The 16366-nt window shown below is 59.9% G+C and overlaps 2 protein-coding genes across 2 annotated transcripts; both read left to right on the top strand.

The window, feature by feature from the left end:
- The first annotated feature begins 340 nt into the window (after positions 1-340).
- Positions 341-3826, top strand: SLC25A34 (solute carrier family 25 member 34). The gene is made up of 5 exons (XM_021683468.2): positions 341-1115; positions 1673-1738; positions 1827-1979; positions 2336-2470; positions 3103-3826. Exons 1-5 carry the CDS (start codon positions 696-698, stop codon positions 3283-3285), a joined length of 957 nt encoding a protein of 318 aa, XP_021539143.1. The 5' UTR covers positions 341-695; the 3' UTR covers positions 3286-3826.
- A 1449-nt stretch (positions 3827-5275) lies between these two features.
- TMEM82 (transmembrane protein 82) lies at positions 5276-8227 on the top strand. Its single transcript, XM_021683469.1, has 6 exons — positions 5276-5430; positions 5574-5646; positions 5846-6020; positions 6676-7090; positions 7610-7797; positions 8076-8227. Exons 1-6 carry the CDS (start codon positions 5343-5345, stop codon positions 8169-8171), a joined length of 1035 nt encoding a protein of 344 aa, XP_021539144.1. The 5' UTR covers positions 5276-5342; the 3' UTR covers positions 8172-8227.
- The last annotated feature ends 8139 nt before the right edge of the window (positions 8228-16366 follow it).

A 16366-nucleotide genomic window follows, 5' to 3' on the forward strand; every position in this document is an offset into this window, starting at 1 on the left:
CCAGGGTCACACATGATAGATAGCAGAGCCTGGGATTCAAAATCAGTTCCACAGGGCTCGAGAAGCCCTTCGCCCCCTCTACTCTCCCTCACAGTGGGACCATAGACCGTGGGAGCCAGACTGGAAGACCGAGGCCGGGAAAGGAGAGCACAAGGACGGGGCAGGGTGGTTGTGGACAGCTGCTGCATTGCCTGGGCACGCGGTTTCAGGAGGTTTCAGGAGCCTCCCCGGGCGGTTGCCCTGTGCCCGGGGCTCTGAGCTGCCGCAGGACTGGCTAGACCAGAGGTGGGGCCAGGGCCACCAGCCCTTTGCCCCAGGGCCAGAGGGAGGGCGGGAAGACCAAGAAAGCAGGAGGAGGTGTCTCAGCTGATTGGCAGCTTCTCCCAGCCCCCAATCTCCGCCTGCCCCAGGTGACCTTTTCCCCAGATCCCAGGGTCCAGGCACACCCCTGCCGGGAGGTGCGGAGAACAGCGACAGCTGGGATTGGTCAGAGCCAGTGGGGGCGTGTCCCAGGCTCCGCCAGCCCGGGTGGCTGAGCAGAGCAGGTGGACTCCCGAGATAGACCAGGAGCCACCCGGCCTACCCGACTGGGACCTCTGCCCTCCAGGCATGGCCCCAGGCCCCCTTGGTCCCCAGCCCTGTGGCCGTGCAGGGGTGCGGACAGCCTAAGTGCCACCACCCCAGGGCCTGTGCCCATGTCCCTGACCCGGGCACAGCCGGCCTCAGGAACAGAGGCCATGGAGACGGTTGCCCCAGCTGTGGACCTGGTGCTGGGCGCCTCGGCCTGTTGCCTGGCCTGCGTCTTCACCAACCCCCTAGAGGTGGTGAAGACGAGGCTGCAGCTGCAGGGGGAGCTGCAGGCCCGTGGCACCTACCCACGGCCCTACAGGGGCTTTTTGGCCTCCGTGGCAGCTGTGGTCCGAGCAGACGGGCTGTGTGGCCTGCAGAAGGGGCTGGCCGCCGGCCTCCTTTACCAGGGCCTGATGAATGGCGTCCGCTTCTACTGCTACAGCCTGGCGGGCCAGGCTGGCCTCACCCAGCAGCCTGGTGGCACCGTGGTTGCGGGCGCCGTGGCTGGGGCACTGGGAGCCTTTGTGGGGAGCCCTGCTTACTTGGTGAGTGCCTCGTCTCCATCCTCCACCACCCCATGACCCATGACCCAGCTCCCTTGGGGGCTCTGGAGCCTTCCAGGCTGACTCTGGTACCAGGTGGGGTGGGGCAGGCTGGGTGGGGCCGCTCCGGGAACATCCCTGCGCGGGGATTGGAATCCGCCCCTGGTCCAAAGCACCGGAGTCTTGCCCCGATGCTCCTTCTCCTGGGGTCCCTGCTCCACTGGTCCTGGGCCGGAGGGCGGGGGGGCAGAGGGTGGCAGGACCGGTGCTGGCTCAAACCCAGCGTGGTGGCCCATCTTCCTGTGTGGCTGAGCAAGTTAAGAATAAGCGAGGCCCCCACGTCCTAGGCTGGATGCCGAATAGTCATGATCCCACATAGTCAGAACAGCTTGTCCAGCAGGAGCAGAGAGGCCGGGAGAAGGTCAAATGCAGACCCAGGCTGACTTCAGAGCCCCCCCAACCCTATTCCCCACGCCCCCTAAGCTGGGGGTGTGGGCTCCTGGAGGTCTGGACGTCGGGGTACAGCTCGCCCAGTCCCTCTGTCACATCTGCTCTCACAGGTCAAAACGCAGCTGCAGGCCCAGACGGTGGCCGCGATGGCCGTGGGGCACCAGCACCATCACCAGGTAGGAACTGTCACTCCCCAGAGCCCCCTGGGCCGGGTGGGCTGGCGGAGGCTGCCCAGTGACCCGGTGCCTTTCTTCTCCCCCACAGAGTGTTCTGGGTGCCTTGGAGACCGTCTGGCGGCAGCAGGGCCTGGCAGGGCTGTGGCGGGGCGTGGGTGGGGCCGTGCCCAGAGTCATGGTCGGCTCAGCGGCCCAGCTGGCCACCTTTGCCTCTGCCAAGGCCTGGGTGCAGGAGCAGCAGGTGAGCCAGGGACACCTGTGTCTGCCCACGGACACAACAAAGTCAGGGCCATCTGCCTCCTTCCTCCCTGTGCGGGCCCTCATCACACCCCGACATCTCCAGCCGGACCCCCACCTAGGGAAGCCCAGGGGGAGGGGACGGACGGGGCCCCCGAAGAAATCTGAGGACCCCGGCTCTGCCCCTGTGCCCAGCAGGGGTGGGGGGCCGGCTGCGAGCCCTGACGCCGTGAAGGAGCTGGGCCGGGGCGATGGCTGGAGGGACCTGGTCTGCCCCTTACCCCCAGCTCTTCCAGCCCCCAAGTGCCGGGAGGGGAAGGTGGGCACCTGCAGGGGTCAGAGTCTGTCCCGTCCCCACAGTGGCTCCCGGAAGACAGCTGGCTGGTAGCCTTGGCTGGAGGCATGATCAGCAGCGTCGCCGTGGCTGCCGTCATGACCCCCTTCGACGTGGTCAGCACCCGGCTCTACAATCAGCCCGTGGATGGAACTGGCAGAGTGAGCAGGGGAGGGTGCGGGGGGGATGTGGGGAGCTGGAGAGCACAGCCCAGCACGCACACATACACAGAGCCAGGGACATGCAGACGTGTGACACACACGCACACATTGGTTCGGCTTGTTTGCTGAGCACCCATGTCCCGGGCATGGGCTAAGCATGTTCACACCTGGATTTTGTTCTAGCCTCACAACCACCTTCATTCTCCTGATGAGGAAACGGAAGGTCAGGGAGATCTAGTGACGTGCCTGAGGTCACCCAGCTGCTAAGTGCAGGAGCCGGGCCAGGAATCCAGCCTGGACCCACGGCCCGGCAGACACACACGGGCCACCCCGTACCCTGGCGCGGGTTGTGCTCAACACAAAGGTGCCCTCCAAAGGCTGAGCTCGGGGCGAAATCCACTCGTGTGCCACTAGCCAAAGCTCGGCCCCCGGGGCATGGGCTGTGGCTGCCTGGAGGAAGAGGTCTCTTCGTAAATGTCACAGCCTAAAGGGCCACCTTTCTGTAAGTTGCCAGCCTGGGGAGAGTCTGTCTGCTGACGTGCCGCAGAAGCCCCTACACACAGACACACAGGCTTGTGGTAGCCAGGGCTCCATGACCCCCACCGTGACCTCCGCCCTGTGTCTGTCCCCAGGGCCAGCTGTATGGTGGACTTGCCGACTGCCTGGTGAAGATCTGGCGGCAGGAGGGCCCCCTGGCACTCTATAAGGGTCTGGGCCCGGCCTACCTGCGCCTGGGCCCCCACACCATCCTCAGCATGCTCTTCTGGGATGAGCTCCGGAAACTGGCCGCGCGGGGCCAGCGCCAGGGCACCTAGGCAGCATCCGTCATCCCCGTATCCTGACACAGCCCGGGACCTGGCGGGAAGCGACGGCCCGCTCCGGCTGGCAATGGCCGTCTCAGAGCAGGCCACAGGCCCAGACCCTGCCACACGTCCGAGGAGAGTGTGGACAGCTCTGGTCAACCGAGACCCCTGGCCCACTCAGGGCCTGAGCCTCTGCCCTGGATCACCAGGCACTCTGTTCTCCCGCAAGTTCTCTTCCCTCTCTGCCTGGGTTACCTCATCCCCGAGCCTTACCCGTGATTACACAACCACTCCGGGGCATGACCGTCACCACGAGCTGGGTCACTCACATGCATCAGCTTGCTTAGTCCTCAAACAGGACGAGACAATGAAATCCTCTCTTACCAAGAGGAAGCTGAGGCTCAGCAAGGTGAAGTGCTTTGACCAAAGCCACACAGCTCTGAAGGGACGGAACCAGGACTGGATCTTAGCTCTGCCCAGTGCAGACTGGTGCCCCTGGCAGGAGCCAGGACCCGGGGGCTGGAGGGCCCCTGAGTGTCACTAGTCATGGGGAGGCCCCAGGATGCACCAGGAGGCCGTCGTGTCACACGTGTGTTCGTGAGCTCAGGCTGCCGTAAAAAGCACCTCAGACCAGGGGTTCAAACAACAGATCTTGTCTCACAGTCTGGAGGCTGGAAGTCCAAGATCAAGGTGTCAGTAGGGTTGGTTTCTCTGAGGCCTCTGTGCTTGGCGGCCCTGGGTCCTCACATGGTCTTCCTTCTGTGCCTGTGTCCGAATCTTTTCTAATAGGAACACTAGTCATGTTGGATTAGCACCCACCCTAATGTCCTCATTTTAACTTAGTTACCTATGTAGAGATCTCATCTTCAAGGACAGTCACAGACTGGGGGTTAGAACTGCAAAATATGAATGTGGGAGAGGAGGGGCCTAGTTCAGCCTGTAACATCAGCTGAGAGCTTTTACTGAGGGCCTCCTAGATGCCCAGCACTGGGGGCGTTTGCACAAATCCTCATGACCATTCTGAAAGGGAGCTCTTGCGGTGCCCATTCTTCAGATGAGGAGGCTGAGGCCCAGGGCAGGGAAGTGACTTGCTTAAGGTGAGTCGCGGAGGCAGGTGTCCTCATCCCGGGCCCTTTCCGCAAGCTGCAGCCACACTCCCCCAGCGAGTATGTTCCTAAGGCCCGCGCTGACCTTTGTGCTTCAGACATGGACACTGAGTACCTGGAAGGGACAGGACTGGCCCAGGTCAAGCAGCCTGAAGCGCCACACCCCACGTCTGCCGTTCCAAGGGCACAGTACCCCTACTGCACACTCCAATAAAGTTTTCTATTTTGTTTACTTCCACGACTCCCTTCTGCTGGCAGCCTCAGTCTCCGCCACCCGTGACCCCCCACCCTTGGCTCGCTCTCCTCAGTTGGGAAAGGAGGATCCAAAAGTTTGGGGACAGGCCAGTGGCACCCCACCGCCTCCATCCCGACTGAGGCCTGCCACCTAGTGGACACGGGGAGGGCTGCAAGGAAGGCTGCCCCGTGGCTGAGGGAGAGGACCCAGACCCCGATCTCAGCCTCAGGCTGTGGGGGGATAGAGGCCCTCCCTCCAGACCTCAGGCTGAGGACGCTGAGCCTCAGGCTGTGGGGACACAGACCCCGCCTTCCAGAACTGGGGCTGAGGGGGCAGAGCCCAGATGCAAGGCTGGGGGCGGGGGCAACAGCGACGCCTGGGGCTTCGGGAAGGCCCTGGGGGGCAAGCCCTAGCGGAGACTGAAAAAGTGGGCCCCCACCTTGAGCGCGGACAGAGGCCAGAGACCAGTGCTGGAGATGCCCCCCGTGTCATGCTGCCCAGACGTGGAGCCCCTGAGCAGCCGCTTGGCTCCCTGGGCCCATAACCCTGCGGCCCTGAAGGTGTAAGGCCCCTGCCTCCCCACCTCCCCCAACCCCACTTCTGACCCCTCCCCTCCCGGACTTCTGACCCCTCCCCGCCCCTCCCCTCCCTCCACTGACACCTTTGCCCCATGACGTCGGTCTCTGTGGTGCAGACCTGGCCGGAGGCTGGGGCTGATCCCGGCAGCCATGTTCTCCCTGCCATTCCTCCCCTCCTGGCTCCCCAGCCTCCCCTCCCTCCAGTGGGGCTCCAGCCTCCTCCACTCTGTCCTTCAAGGTGAGCACCGCCTCCTCATCCCGCGCAGCCCCGCCCCTCGGGCAGCTCTGGGACCCCCCCCCCCCCCAGGGTGGACCCCCCCCGTGGGTCCCCCACCACCTGTCACCCTGCCAAACTCGCTTGCCCTCCCTCCTGCCCCTCAGGCCTCATCGGGGCCAGTGGAGTCTCGGTCCTGAACAGCCTCCTGAAGGTCTACTTCTTTGTGAACTGTGCCAAGTGAGTGTCTGCCAACCCAGCCCACTCGGGGCCCCTCCCTGGGCCCTGGGCCCTGGGCCCTGAGCCGACGCTGGCCTCATGGGGGAGGGCTGGAAGGAAGAGAACCCCGTCCCCAGGGTGCGTTTCTGGGGGCACGGGGTCCACTGCCTGGGCCGAGGCTGGTGGTTCTGCCCCTGCCCACGCCCGCTCTGCCCGACAGCAACCCCGAGCGGCGGCTGGAGAAGGAGCGGCTGCAGGCCCAGTGGGCTTCGCTGGAGATGGTGCACCTGGCCGGGCTGGCCCTGATCCTGACCGTCCTGGGGGCCCGGGTGGCCGCCCTGGTGGTGCTTGAGTTCTCCCTCCGGGCTGTCTCCACACTGCTCTCCCTGGGCAAGGTAAGGCTTCCGGAGGAGGTGAGTCACGACCCAGCCCTGGGCCCTAGTTCTCCCCCAGAACACAGGAAGCTGGGCGCAGCCGGAGCACCCCGTCTCCTCACCACCCCCTTTCGGTAAGACTGAGACTGGAGAGTGCAGATTGCCCCTGGGGGTTGGGAGCACAGTCCCGCAGTGGCCCGAAGCCCCAGGCCAAGGGCGGTGGCAGCTCCGGGCTGTGGAGCTCCCCACGCGCCAGGCGCCCTGCCAGATACTTTGGGTGCGTCATCTCACGCATCCTCACAATCAGCGGGGGCAAAGCTCTGCTGTGATGGGGGGACTAAGCCTCAGAGAGGGTGAGCGGCTTGTCCCAGGTCAACCAGCAAGAAGTGGAGTCAGGCTTTGAACCCAGGTCTTCAAGGCTCCGGGCCACCAACCTTCAGCGAGTAGCAATCGTGTTGGAGACCAGGCAGGAAGAAGTGGTCCCAGGCAGGGCTTGACCCGAAGGCAGTATCCCTTCTTTGGGAACGATTCCCAGGGTTCCTTCTGGCCCCAGCCGCCTACAGAGCGGCCTGTGTGCCTTCACAGCCGCCTGGCCCGTCCCCCCGCCCCCGCAGGAGGGGCAGCCCCCCCCACCACGGCCCCTCTTTTGCTCCCTCCTCCCCCCACCCCTGCGCAGGGCTCCGAGGGGGAGAGGCTGCAGCTGTACTTGCTGAGCCAGTACTCACTGGGCTGCGGGCTGACCTGCGGCCTGAGCTTCCTGCAGGAGGGCGCCCCTCGCCGCACCCTGAGCCTGCTGCTGGGCCTCGGGCTGGCCACCCTGCTCAGCGCGGGCGCCCGGCGCCTCTGCCGCCACGCCTGTCAGCTCTACGAGCCTCACCGCCGCCTGCAGCGCTGCGGGGTGTGCCTGGGCCTGCTGGCTGGCGCTCCGCACCTGCCCCAGCTGCTGGCCCGCGCCCTGGCCGTGGCCTTCGCCGTGGGCAACCTGGCGGCCGTGGCCCTCGTCAACCAGGACTTCCCCACCACCTCGGATGCCGTGCGCTTCTGGATGCCGCTCGTCATCTGCTACGCCCTGCTGGTCATCTACATGCAGGGTGAGGGCCACCGCGGGGGACCTGGGCACTCACGTGCCGCTGTCCGACCCGGGCACAGCATCATCACGCTAGGCCCTGGGGAGGCCAGCCACGGTCAGACACCCCCCCTCCCCGCCATCCCAGGGCGCCCAGTCTAGTGACAGAAGCCACAGGGAACAGCTCAGGGAAGGGTGTGGCATGCGGCGGGAGCTTGAAGTGGGTTTTGAAGGATAAGTAGGAGCCCCCTGGGAGAGGTGGGTGGGGGGGGGGCAAGGAGGTCCTGGCAGGGGAAACCACACATGCCAAAGCCCAGAGGTGAGAGAAGGCACGGTGTCGTCAAACTGGAAAAAGTTGAGTGTGGCTGTCACCCCGAGGGAATGGGGAGGGGATGAGGCTGGCCAGCGTCATGGGGGCCTGATGGGGAGCCCTCATCAGCCAGGCTGGCAGGCAGCTGAGAAGCCACTGCAGGTGCCAGCAGGGGAGAGTGACCTGGGGCCCCAGGTGTGGCGGCAGGCGGTGACAAGCACCCCTCCCCCCCAGAGGAACAGCGGCAACACCCCGGCCTGCAGAGCCAGGTCCAGACGTTGCTGGTGCGCATGGGTGGTCTCTTCGTGCTGCTGCTGACCGTGGGCTGCTGGCTGGACCTCCTGGGAGTCCTCCTGTCCCTGCTGGGTGAGCTCTGGTGCCTGGCAGGCAGCCGCACTCTGCTGGACCTTTGCCAGATACAGGTGGGCACCCCACCCCGAGCGTCCCCCGGACACTGACCCTGCCCCAGACAGTGCAAGGAGCCTCAACACACCCCAAGTTTATGAAGAGCTGGGGTGACCTCTCTTGGGGTGGGGGCAGAAGGAGCTGAAATCCCCTCTTCCTCCTGGTGTTAACCTTTGACCCCTCAGAGGTCCCTAGTGGGAGGAAGGGCCTGGGTAATCGGAGGCCTGAAGTCCCCCACCAGAGGATGGGGGAACTGAGTGGTGTCCTCCATCTTTGCCTCCCCACCTTCCCTCAGGATTTTCCATCCCAGAGGCCTTCGGGGTCAGCTCCAAGGCAGTCCCAGCCCCAGCCCTCAGCAGCTGCCCAGCCCCAGGACACAGCCCCCTCCTGACCTGCCTTAGCAAGGACTTGAAGTCCGTCTTAGGCCCACCCAGGCTCATCTGGAGGCCTTGACTCCAGGACACTGCCCCGCAGCAGAGGGGCCAGCCCCACCTGGAGCTCAAGGTGGGCGCTGGGGGCTCCTGCAGGGAGGCGAAGGCTTGGGGCTAGGGACCTCAGAAGGGGGGCACCAGGAGGCCAGTGGGTGAAGCCCTGTTTTTCTCAGGATGGACAATGGATACAGCCCCCTCAGACCCTCCTTCCCCAGGGGGGTTGGGGAATGGGGAAGAATTGCATCCTCAGAATGGCCCCCCTTTACTGGCCTCCCTCTCCTCCTCCATGACAACAATAAAGATGATTTTTCTCAACCTGTGCTTAGAATCATGAACACACAGAGAGGGAAAGAGGCTTTTCTGAGGCCACGCAGCCCTTCTGGCTGGGGCAGGTTCCGGGGATACATGCGGACTGGGTTCCCTGGGGTTTAGGAGTTCAATATTGAGGTGGCTGAGGAAGCGACAGGGATTCGGTGGCATGGACTCATGGTCTAGCACCCACTTGCAGCTGTGGGTGGACGGTGTCCGTGTCCCGCCCCCATCCTAGGCTGTCTAAGACCAAGAGGGTCCTTGCTCTCTCAGCCTCGTTCAGCCCTGTCTCCCCTGCAGGGCCCAGCCCAGGGAGGCCACAGAGTATCTGGGAAAAGGTTGGGTACCAGCTCCTCTCCTTACTTGCTGTGTGCCATTGGGTGGGTCGCTGTCACTCTCTGAACCAGTCAGAAGAAAAATGGCCATGTGTGGGATGCTTACCATGTGCCAAGCACTTTTATGATCTCTTTTCATTCTGACATCAGCCCCAAGAGACGGGTACTGTTATCCCTTTTTAACAGATTCAGAAAGCTCAGAGAAGCCCAGAGAGGTTATATAATTTGCTCAAGGTCACAGAGCTAGTTAGTGGCGAAGCCAGGATTGGAGCCCAGGTGGCCTGACCCCCAAAGCTCAAGTGCTTTGCGTGCTTCCTGCTACCTTCTTCTTGTTGAAGAGCTGGGGCCACAGAAACCAACAGAGGTGCATATAAAAAAATAGGGCAGGTCCATTCCTGGAAGGTTCTGGAATGTGGTTCCAGCCACCTTGCGAGCAGAGTAGCCTGAGGTTCCGTCACAGCCATGTTTTCCTGGCCTGGGCACTGGGCCCACGGGGATTGAGGGCCCTTTCCAAGGAGGGGCCCCACAGGGCAAAGAAGACTCCTAGCTAGGGGGTGTCCAGGGGGCTACGAGGGTCAGGTTGTCTGGGAGTGACCGAGGACGCACCAGGAAGACGGTGAGGTGAGAAGGTTCTTGGAGGATTCCAGGTTCTGGCGAGCCCTGCTTCTCAGCAAAGGCCACCATGCTCACCCAAAGGCTACTTCTTCTGGAAGCAGAGTCTGGTGTAGGCTTCTCTGTTCCCCACCCCAGGGCACACTTGGGACACGGGGGCAGGCTGGCCCCAAGGCTGGACAGGGTGGTTTCTGCTCCTTCAGAAATGGCCACCCACTGACAGCTCAAGCCCAATCTCTGATCCCTTGCTCTCCACGCTCTACCCCCAGGAGGGCCTCTCAGCTCCAAAGTAGCTGAGGTGGGGGAAATGCCTGTGGTTGCCCCTTCTCCCAATCCAGGACCCAGCCCCCACTCCGCCTGGGAGTGTGTTCAGTTCCCTCTGGGCAGGAAACTTGCCCCAGTCTGGGAGGAAATGGCTCAGTTAGCTGGGCACACGGCCAGCCCTTGCCAGACCCAGGCACCAGGTTCCGACTCGGGCCCGATGTTTTTGCTGGAAGGTGCCCTGGCCTCCTGGCTCCCAACAGCCTGGGATCCAGTGGGGATAGGGCTGGTAGGGGATTGGATTTGGCGGTCCTTTCCTTTTTATGGACATGGGGATCATTTCCAAACAAAAATTGGGCCACATGGGTTGGAATAGGATTCTTATCTATTAAATTATTTTTGTGAAAAGTCTGACAAGGGCATAAAAATTAGATCACTCTAAGTGAGGTATTTAGCAAATCTCCATACCAAACAAAGAAAAACAGGCCTGAAGTCCAGAGAGCAGAGGAAATCCAGAAGGTACGGTCTGGAATGGGGTATGCAGCTGGGACTCATTCTCCTACAGAGACCATAAGAGGCCCGAATGCTGGGCCCGGACCAGCATCCTTCTGAAGAGGTGGGAGACCAGGACTCCCAGTCTCTGCTAAGAGAGGATGGTAACCTCCAGGGCAGCTGGGATTGGGGTGAGCCAGCCTCCTCCCTCCTGAGCCCCCTACTTCTGGCTCTTCTGAGCTATGGCATTGTCCCTTTGGGCATCTTGCATGCCTTCCCCTGTTTGCTCATTCACAAGTAATTACTAAACATCCGCATGGGGCCAGGCTCTGGGCCAGAAAAGATGCAGAAGTAACAACTGTGCTATAAAGAAACATAAAGCTGGGTAAGGGGATAGAGTGGTGGGAGGTTGGGGCCAGCAGGCTAAGGAGAGGGTATTTGTTAGTCACTGCCACGTAACAAGTGGCCCCAAAACTTAGCAGCTTAAAACAACAGATATTTATTGTCTCCCTCTTTTTTTTTTTTTTTTTTTGGGAGAGAGTGCATGTGCTTGAGCGGGGGTGGGAGGTGGGGGGGGAGTGTGGAGAGGGAGAGAGAGACTCTCAAGCAGGCTCCATACCCAGCCCAACGTGGTGCTCCATCTCACGACCCTGAGATCATGACCTGAGCTGAAGAGTCAGATGCTTAACCGACAGAGCCACCCAGGTGCCCCTACTGTCTTTCTGTGGATTGGGTCCCACAGCCTGGAAGGGTCCTCTGGCTCAGGTTCTCCTCACAGACCAAGTCAAGTTGTTGGCCAAGCCTCTGGTGTCATCTTAAGGCTTGACTGGGGTAGGATCCACTTCCAAGCTCACTCACGTGGTTGTTGGCAGGGTTCAGTTTCTTGTGGGCTACTGGACCGAGTCTCAGTTCCTCTCTGGCTGTTGGCTGAGGGTGTCCTTAGTTCCCTGCCACATAGGCCTCTCCAAAGACAGCTCTCAACATGGAAGCTGGCTTCCCTCAGAGCGAGCCAGGGAGGGAGAGAGAAAGCAGACAGCAGAACAGAAGTCACAGTCCTTTTGTAGCCCAATGTGAAAAGCAACACCCATTGTTTTTGCTGTATTCCATGGATTAGAAGCAAGTCCCTGAGTCTTGCCCACCCTTGAGAGGAGGGATTACACAAGGGCAGGGCAGAAGGTGTGGAACCTTGGGGGCCATCTTTGAAGCTGCCTTCCACGGAGGGCTTCTTTGAATGGACTGAGGGAGCAAGCCAAGCAGATTCTGAGGGAAGAACATCCCTGGCTGAGAGAAGAGCCCGCGCCACGGCCCTGAGGTGGCAACAAGCTGAGAGTATTGTAGAAACAGCAGGAAATTTAGTGTGGCTGGAGCATCAGAGAGGATGGAGTGGCAGGAATGAGGTCCCAGAGGTGGGCAGGGACCGGCTCACTCAGGGCCACGGTGAGGGTCGTGACGGGTAGCCAGCAGAGAGTTTGTACAAGGGAGTGAGTGACATAATGTGACTTAACATTTTTAAAGGATTCCTCTCCTTGCTGTTTGTAGAATAGTGCAGAAGCAGAAAACCAGTTTAGGAGCATTTGGAATTACCCACATGAGATGATAATAACCCTGGGAATAACCCAGGGCTTGGACCAAGATGGTAGCCATGGAGGTAGCCAGAAGTGGATGGATGGACATGGCTGGATGGATATGGATGTATTGTGAAGAGTTCATAGGGCTTCCTGATCAATTAGCTGTGGGTATTAGAGAATGAGAAGAACCCAGGGCTCTTAGCTTTTTGGCCTGAAAACCTGGTGAATGAGGTGGGAGGCATCTGGGGCAGAGCAGGGCCATCTCACGCGGGTGTGGTCAGCATTGGCGGGAAGGCCAGATGTTACGAGGTTTGATGAGGTCTGGGGCTCAGGGAGGCCTCACTGACAAACAGCTGTTGACCTGGAATCCTGAACATTCAGGGGGAGTTCCCAGACCAAGAGAGTGGTGGGGAAGCCCAGGCGCTGAGCCGCCTGAGGGGCTAAAGAAAGGTCTGCGTGGCTGAACAGAGGGGGCGAGAGTCCCAGCAGTGGGAGACACTGTCACAGAGGCTGGCTGTGGCCAGATCACCCAGGATCACAGGAGGGCTTGGCATTCCCCCCCGCCCCGAAAGCAGCAGGAGCCCCTGAGGGGCTTTGTGGGGGCCCTTGAAGATCACACGCTGCTTTAGCAAGATGGTCTGGCCATCAGTGGAGATGTGTTGTGAAGGAGTAAGAGCAGGGCCATTCCAATTTTAAGGGCCCCCCTTAGGAAAAAGAATACAAAATCTGTATTAAATGAATAGTGATAAAACGATAAAGAAAAGCATAACAAATTGCTGGAGGCCTAGAGACCTGGGTTCCTTCTTCTGACATCTCCCTGGGCAGCGTGCCAGGAGCACTTAATGGAAAATGCTTCCTGAGTGCAATCTGGCTGCCTCCCCTCCCAGAACACTCTGTAACTCCCAGCAACCCTCACAGGGGCCCCTACAAGTAAGAGGCCTACACAGTCACTATAAACCCACCTTGGCTAAGAGAGAAGTAGGGAGGCCAGCTGGGGGTAAGGAGGGGTCTCAGGGACTGGGGTTGCTGAGTAGATGAAGCCAAGGGTGGGGGCTCCTGGTGGGGATGGGGGCTCAAGCTGGGGGATGGGATCAGTGAGGTGTTTGAACAGGGGCTCAGCCTTGGCCAGCGGCCGAGGGCTTGCGGAAGTCTCAGGGACCTCAGGGACTTGACTGACACCAGGATTTCCCCCTCTCTGTCCGAGAAGGAGCTCTGACCTTCAAGACTGGGGTCAAGGAGCCTCAAGCCCCTCCACGGCCCACCTCTCACTCTGGAGCCCGTGTTGACTTGGCAAACCATGGGAACCAACCAGCTTAGACAGTGTCAGTTCAGGCCCCCGGAGCAGGAGGGGATTAAGACCCAGACGATGTTGTCATAGCCAGGTCTGGGAGGCTGGGCCCTGTGTGGCCCAAGTGGACACAGACTTGGGGCCTGAGAGGAGGGGAATTTATGTGGCTATAATGTGGCCCAATCTGCTCCCCCTGGGTTTTTAAACATTTCCCTACACACTTGGCCCGTTCAGTAGAGTTGCCTGGAGCCAGGCCACCTGTTTGAATGAAGCTCGTTTACTAACCTTACGACCTTGAGCAAGTTATTGTCTGTGCTCAGTTTCCCCATTTGTTGAGCGCACTGAACAGATGGTAGGGCATGTAGCCCAGTGGCTGACTGTGGGCTCCAGTCCCCACCAGTCCGCCAAGGGACCATAATTTGCATTACCTGCGCCCCAGCCTTCCGAGCAACCTGGGAGGAGTTGACTGTTTCTCTTTCTCCTCAGGAGAAAACCCAAGGTACAGAGAGATCACATGACTTGCTCAAGGTCACAGAGCTAATAAGTGGGAGAGCCAAGATCCAAATTCAAGGAGGTCTGACTCCAAAGCCCAAGCCCTTTACAGCTCACTACCCATCACTATTTCTACGTGATTTGCCTACGCAGCTACTTAAGACCTCCATCTCCAACTTGTGCATTTTGTAGGAATTACTGAGTCCCTACTATGCACCAAGCATCATGCTGGGTGCTGGAGACCCAGAAAGGAATGAGACAGAGCCCTGCTCCCAGGCTCATGGGGAAAACATAGTGGTGCAACCCAGCAGCCTTGGGATGTATCCAGGGGATGGACATGACTCCTAAGCCTGCCTGGAGGAATCAGGACAGGCTTCTCAAAAGTGGTGACAGGGATGTGGAGTTTGACAGGAGGAGGAGGTGATCCAGACCCATGGGGTCTCACCAGTCTTCACCATGACTCTGCTTTCAGCAACAGAAACACAATTTTAACCTGTTGAAGACAGGCAAGAAAAAAGAGAATGCATTGGCTCCAGAGGTCCAGAGGGAAGACTTCAGGCATGGCTGAATCCAGCAGCCTAAGTGATGAGATCAGCTATCTCTCCTTCTTTATCCTCTTTGTTCCCATGCTCTCTGTGTTGGTCCAAGTGCTCGTAAAAAAAGTGGTGCCAAGCTTGCATTCTGGCAAGACTGGAAAAATGCTGCCTCTTTTTAAATAGCTCCAGCTAGGCACTGACAGTGGGGGTGGGGTTCCTCAGACAGAAATTGGAGGCTGTGACCAGAATCCAGGGAAGTGATGCCGGCTGACAGGAGCCATGACGTCCCTCGGATTGTCCAGTGGAACCAAGTCTCTGCCTTACCTCCAGCACTTTGTTCATCTCGCGGTGATCTCCCCAGACCTCTGTCCTCTCCCTGCCAGGGAGAGAGGAAAGGAACTCATCTTCGAACACCTGCGAAGCACCAGGCATATTTATCCACATGCATCCATCAAATCCTCATGGTGAAGCCCAGGTGACAAGAGGAAACCGATTTGCCCAAGGCAAGCGACTGACCAGTGGCAGGGCTGGACTCACTCACAGATCCTGATTTGACTCCTATCTGTGCTTGGCCCGCCACCTGCCCTGCTGCAGTGGGAGGCGGGCTCCCGCTTCTCGGAACTGCTCCCCCTCCTGCCTGGCTGGACACACAGTAGGTGCTCAGGGAATAAGTGTTGAGCTGATCCGACTCCCAGCAGGCAGAGCAGAGGATGGAAGAAGGAGCAGGGGCAGAGTCAGGACGGGGAGGCCCAGGGAGGTTTCTGAGGCTCTTTGCCAAGAAGTGGACCCCCTGCACCTCCCCCCGCCCCGGATGTACAACTTCATGCAGCTGTAAGTCTGGGCACCCCACCCCCCAAAGGCTGGGGCTGATGGTTCTGCTCTGGTCTGGCCCACATGGAGCCGGTCAAGGGGAAAGGCCACTGAGCAGGCAGATGCTTTCCTTCCTCAAGGTCTCTGCCAGTGGGGGCTGTGTGGCTCCGGGAAACTTGTTCCTATTCCCGGGTCTAGTTGCACAGCCTATGGACTGTGTGAACAGAGGGCTCTGGAGACCAGGCGATGGTGACGTGACAATAGCCAGAACTCCCATTGGTGGGCACTGACCATGAGCCAGGCCCTGGGGGCCCCTTTCAGCACCTCTGTCCCTAATAGTTCCACAAAGGGAAGCATTCATGTCCCCAGAGGAGGGTATCTGATCCATCTCCCCTATTTTTTTGTTTGTTTCTTGAAATAATTTATTTTTAAGTAATCTCTACACCCAATGTAGGGCTCGAACCCATGACCCCGAGATCAAGAGCTGCATGCTCCACCCACTGAGCCAGCCAGGCGCCCCTCCCTTATGTTATAGGTGAGGAAACAGAGCCTCAGAGAAGGAAAGAGCTTGTCCAAGGTCATAGCCAGCACCAGATTGCTGGGAGTTAAGCCGAAATCTGACCTCAAAGCCTGTGTATTCCTTACTGCCTCCCTGGCCCTGGAATGCCCTCCCCTGTTCTTCCCATGGCTGGCTCCTCCTCATCTCAGCTTAAGTGACACCCGGCCCCCAGAGAGGCCTTCCCTACTCTCATCTGCCCCCCTTACTCTGTGTCAGCCCCTTATTCATTCCTTCATGGCACACATCACCATTATGTTATGGTCACCGTGAGATCATGGTAAGTATTAGAGTAGTTTGTGTTACATGTTGATCTCCCCCACCTCTCCGGAAGTTCCGTGGGGACAAGGATGGGTTGTGTCTGATTTGATTCCCTTGGGCTCCACGACTCCTTTTAGCACATAGTAGATGCCCAATCAATGTTTGCTGGATCAAAGCCCTCTTCTGGGGGCAGTAGGTGCATGCTCCCCTCAGACCGGGTGGCAGCAAATGTCCTCACTGCCCTGGTTCTGTCCCCCAAACCTCTCTCCCACCCCTTCCCTGCCACCCGGAGTCTCAGCTGCCACAGCCCTACTAAAAGATTGAGCCGCCTTGCTCAACTGCTTGGAAGAGAGCTGGGTCCAAGGCTAGCAGGACAGGGGGAGGGATCAGGGGCTCTCTGAGCTGGCAGACAAAGGGCGTGTGTTCCCACCCAGGACACTTCCTGGGTTTCCCTTACAGGAAGCTTGGCACCAGCCAAGGTGACACTGACACACCGCCCCCCCCCCCCGCCCCCGGGCTGGTGTGGGACCGCCTCCCCCAGAAAGGCTCCTCTCCACCGAGGAGCAGCGACAGAGGTAGAACAGGCGGCCAGGCGTGCCAGACGGCAGGTAAGTGGTGGCAGCTGGACCCCCACA

The sequence above is a fragment of the Neomonachus schauinslandi genome, chromosome 4, assembly GCF_002201575.2.
Source record: "Neomonachus schauinslandi chromosome 4, ASM220157v2, whole genome shotgun sequence".
Classification (NCBI taxonomy): domain Eukaryota; kingdom Metazoa; phylum Chordata; class Mammalia; order Carnivora; family Phocidae; genus Neomonachus; species Neomonachus schauinslandi.

What these genes read in the sequence shown, in the direction of transcription:
- SLC25A34 (XM_021683468.2), top strand. Translation starts at nt 696, where the DNA reads ATGTCCCTGACCCGGGCACAGCCGGCCTCAGGAACAGAGGCCATGGAG. An exon ending in TGGGGAGCCCTGCTTACTTG is followed by an intron (nt 1,116 to 1,672) that starts GTGAGTGCCTCG and finishes CTGCTCTCACAG; the next exon opens with GTCAAAACGCAGCTGCAGGC. An exon ending in GGCACCAGCACCATCACCAG is followed by an intron (nt 1,739 to 1,826) that starts GTAGGAACTGTC and finishes TCTCCCCCACAG; the next exon opens with AGTGTTCTGGGTGCCTTGGA.
- TMEM82 (XM_021683469.1), top strand. Translation starts at nt 5,343, where the DNA reads ATGTTCTCCCTGCCATTCCTCCCCTCCTGGCTCCCCAGCCTCCCCTCC. An exon ending in TTCTTTGTGAACTGTGCCAA is followed by an intron (nt 5,647 to 5,845) that starts GTGAGTGTCTGC and finishes TCTGCCCGACAG; the next exon opens with CAACCCCGAGCGGCGGCTGG. An exon ending in GCTGGTCATCTACATGCAGG is followed by an intron (nt 7,091 to 7,609) that starts GTGAGGGCCACC and finishes CCTCCCCCCCAG; the next exon opens with AGGAACAGCGGCAACACCCC.